The sequence below is a fragment of the Anneissia japonica genome, unplaced genomic scaffold, assembly GCF_011630105.1.
Source record: "Anneissia japonica isolate Jap-2015-1 unplaced genomic scaffold, ASM1163010v1 scaffold287960_len3192837_cov198, whole genome shotgun sequence".
In the NCBI taxonomy this organism is placed as follows: Eukaryota; Metazoa; Echinodermata; class Crinoidea; order Comatulida; family Comatulidae; genus Anneissia; species Anneissia japonica.
In genome coordinates this window covers 2,682,006-2,686,142 of record NW_022712725.1, presented here as the reverse complement: position 1 = coordinate 2,686,142, position 4,137 = coordinate 2,682,006, and the positions used below count along the sequence as shown (strand labels likewise).

General features: G+C 34.9%; 1 protein-coding gene across 1 annotated transcript in view; it reads left to right on the top strand.

Moving 5' to 3' along the window:
• The first annotated feature begins 330 nt into the window (after positions 1-330).
• LOC117108109 (atrial natriuretic peptide receptor 1-like) overlaps positions 331-4,137 on the top strand; it is a 98,530-nt gene continuing 94,723 nt past the window's right edge. The window contains exon 1 of the mRNA XM_033250053.1: positions 331-632. Within this exon, the coding sequence (XP_033105944.1) occupies positions 339-632 (294 nt within the window). The 5' untranslated portion in view covers positions 331-338. The remainder of the gene's footprint in view (positions 633-4,137) is intronic.

Genomic DNA, 4,137 nt, shown 5'->3' with positions numbered 1-4,137 from the left:
TTGCATGCCGTTACGTCTCGTTTCATTTCATTTAAATGAATTATATACTAATAAGTAATTATTTCACAGTAATAAGTAATTATTATAAAACCATAATATGCTCTATCCAAATTATTGCACGAAGGTTAGATTAATGCATAAAAAATACCTAAATGTTTTATTCTAACCAAAGTGAAATTAGTTCGTCTAGAAGCGTATTGGATACCGTACTACTCGTAAGTCAACCAGCTTACCTGTGATACGACCACTATATTTAAATACAGGTACATTATTACTTTTATAAATAGTTTCTCCCCTTCAATGCTGACAGTAAATTTTATTTTCTTTTAGTTGTTGTAATGTGTGCAAACAACGATGCAATCCGGGCCATAATGCTTAAAGCCTATGATATGGGCATGACCACAGGGGAATACGCATTTTTCAACATTCAGCTTTTCGACAGCGACTATTTCGGCGACTCTGGCTGGAGACGAAATGACGAAAATGACGAGAAAGCTAAGGAAGCGTATCGGGCGATGATGACGCTTACCCTTCGGAAGCCCGACTCTCCGGAATATAAAAACTTCTCCATTGAGGTAAAGGAACATGCGCTGAAAAAATACGGGTACAGTTTCGAGAAGCACCATCAAGAAGTAAGTTTGGTGGTTTGTTGTATAATATTTTTATGAAATGACATGAGGAGAGGATAATGATTTTGTAGCTGGCGTTGACGATAATGCCGATGATGATGAGGAGAATAATGATGATAATTTATTATAAATTTCACTTCTGAAATTGATTGCTCACTAATTGTTAATTAGGCCTACAGTGATGTTCTATTCAACTATTTTTTGAGGTTGATATTCAAATTCCACTTAAGAGAAATTCATATCGTCATGATTAAAGTCAAAACGAAAAGTCAATGTTTACAGGGCGCTATGTCCATCGCGTTGCGAGTTATGCAGTCAAGCAAGAGAGGTTGCCGAAACTGTCGCTTTTCTATGTATATTTTATAATTGTAAGTTCAGTTGATGTATAGTGAATCTGCTAAATACACATAGACAGTGGTAAGAAAATGGGCAGCGCTGACAAATATCAAAATTCTTAAATACATATGATAAGGAATGTTAATCCTAAGTTAAGACTCGTCTGATCCAGATTCATGCCAATAAAACACTGCATAATCTCATAATCGCGTAGAAAATGTAGTCCTACTCAAAATATATTAGGTACAAAAATGAACTGTTATAGTTCATCCCTGATGATGACATAATTAATGTCGAAATATTGAATCCCGACACGATGACGTGAATTTCGATACTTGGAGTATGTATTTTACTACCGTATCTTATTTGGACTGTTATAGGGTACCTGTCATATTGACAGGCATTTGTAAACCCACCGTATGAGGTCTTCAATGTGTCTGTTTTATACCAGGTTCCAAACCGATTGTAAAAGGAGAAAATAATAAGGATCGAATTTTAAAAAAATCCTTGACCTTCTCAAGATTATGTGATATACCTGAAAGATTACATAGATTGGCTGTCGTGCATTTACTTCATCGTTACTATAGACAGGTATCAAGTGAAATGACGTCATAACATATATACTGGTATTCTCAATTGTTTTATTGTTTCTAAAGGAAGAAATCAAAATGTTTTGAATCACAACCGATTTTTACTACACGTGCTTTACCAAGTTATTAATAATTATCATAAACGGGTCTTAACGGAATGAATTTTAAAGACAATCGAGAATTTATAGCCGTGTCTGTCGGTGAATTGATTGCCTTTTATTAGTGTTAGAGACATAATAGATTGCGATATCTAGTTTGCAGTTAGAAGTTAAGGAGATTTTTCGAAAGCAATGAGTGATCCTCTTGAGTCGTTATTCTAATTATAATTGCTAGTATTGCTTTTAATTGTTTTTAATCAGAGACTATTGATAGCTCTGACCGTTGTAAAAAATATGAACCTGACATTAATCATAACGTCATTCCCATACCTTATATATCTTCTTGAATTATTACAATTTCAATATTATTTTAATCACGTATGCCAGGCGTTTCTTTGTGTTATTACCTTTCAATGAGCGTTCATTGTTCCCATGACAACTATACCACCAGAAATAAGGAGATTTATGCTATTCTAATGGATTTCGATCATACTTCTGACCAATCAATAGGCAGGGCCAGAAATACACGCTTTCCTCACAAACACCCAACTTTACGTTACGGCTAGCAACAATATCCAAAATGTGGGGCCTAATAATACTGCATAAGGTATGTTACGATTATGATGAGCGGTGCTCCTCTTTGATTAACACATTCACGGGAGGGTTAATATTAGTGAATAAATTTATCTGTATTGCTGGTAATAGGCCTATTTGGACTGTTGTTTATTCGTTCGCCCATAAGTACCGGTGTAGTCAAGTAGGCCCATTCCAGGCCTGCCATCTGTAGTAAAATCTAAAATTTTTAAATGAATAACATACAGATGGTCATTATCAAAATGTTTGATATTTACGTGTCATACAATTCACAACTGCTTTTTCCACATGTGTTACATTCGCAAACTTAAAACACGAGCAATTACGAGTGGGATCTCTTTTATGTGTTACAGCATCTGTCCGCATAAGAGCAATTCATATTAGAGTAACAGTATTCATGGTGATATTATCATGTAAATATTGAATTTCATAATTAATAACTTGTCATTAGTTTGTCCATATGAGTTGTTCCTCGCGCTACCCTCAGTTAAAACCTAAAAAATGCCAATTTATCAACTACTTGTGAATTATGAAACACAGATTGAAATAGTTTTTACTGATTTACACATTGACCTAACTTTACCCTTTACTTTAAAGTGATACGATAGGCCTACTAGTAAAAATTTAAGATATAATACATCATAATAGGAATTGTATTATTTAAGGCTTCTGTTAATTGAAAAAAATAAAAAAAATATTTTCCCATTTAATTTTATTTAAAAGTTACCTTTTACATAAAGAAATAACAAAACCGCAATGTTTGCTATTTTAGAGTGCATCGCAATGTTATTTATAATTAGTTTACATATCCTACCGGAAGAAATAATTATTACTACGGTATATTGTGATGATAATTCCCTGCGTAATTTCGTATTTGTTACATCGTTTCCACTACCATTAATCTGAATTACGGCGTCTCTCTCTCGTTATTATTGTTTTATATCTCTGCTATAAAATTTTTTTTTTGAATTACTTCAGTGGAAACTAAAATTATGAGAAAATGCATCAACTAAACTTACCTACATACCAATATTCAAGGCTGACAAATGGAAATTTATCCCATGCCTATAAAATATAACTGCGCATAATATTATCATATAAGAAATCGCCTGTAATAAGATCGGTAACAACATAAATATGTCTCGTTTGTCGTTGTCTTTAGTTACCTACAGACGTGTGTACCTCTTCTTGTAATTTATTTACCCAGTGAACATATTTCTATATAATTCCACGGAATATTCATCACTATACGCGCTTGACAGATATGCTTTGAACTTGAAATCACTGCGTATAATGCTAAATCGATGTTAAGCCCATCTAAAGTTGTGTGGGTGGATGAGAGGGATTACATATTATTCCACGCTTTCATTCCTGGAAATAATAAAATAAATACATATGGCCTATGTTATTTTGCATTGATACACACTTTTGGTTGGTGGACGGATTTTCAGATTATGATTGGCATAATGAAACTAATCCTTAATGTGATCAATATTTAGTAGGCATATGCACTATAACATTGGGCAACGGTCCATTTTAACACGCATGTTGGATTTGCAATCATCAGATTTAATGTCCACGAGTATACGCTAATTTGTTAATGTCATTATCAACTGTTTGATGTCCACACGTCATACAATTCATGACTGCCCTGTCCAAGCGTGTTAAGCCGGGACATACACACTGCGATCCCATAAGCCTGGTTTTCACGAGAGCCCTAGTATCCGGATCGGGAGCTAACCGTTAGCGTTAACCGTTAGCACCTGCGTGAGAACGCCCGAACGCTTAGCGCTAACCGTTAGCGGTAGCCGGATACCGCTAAAGGCCAACTCAGACAGCGTCGTACGACGCAGCCCGACGCGATTTGTTGTCGCGTCGGGTCTGTGTGAG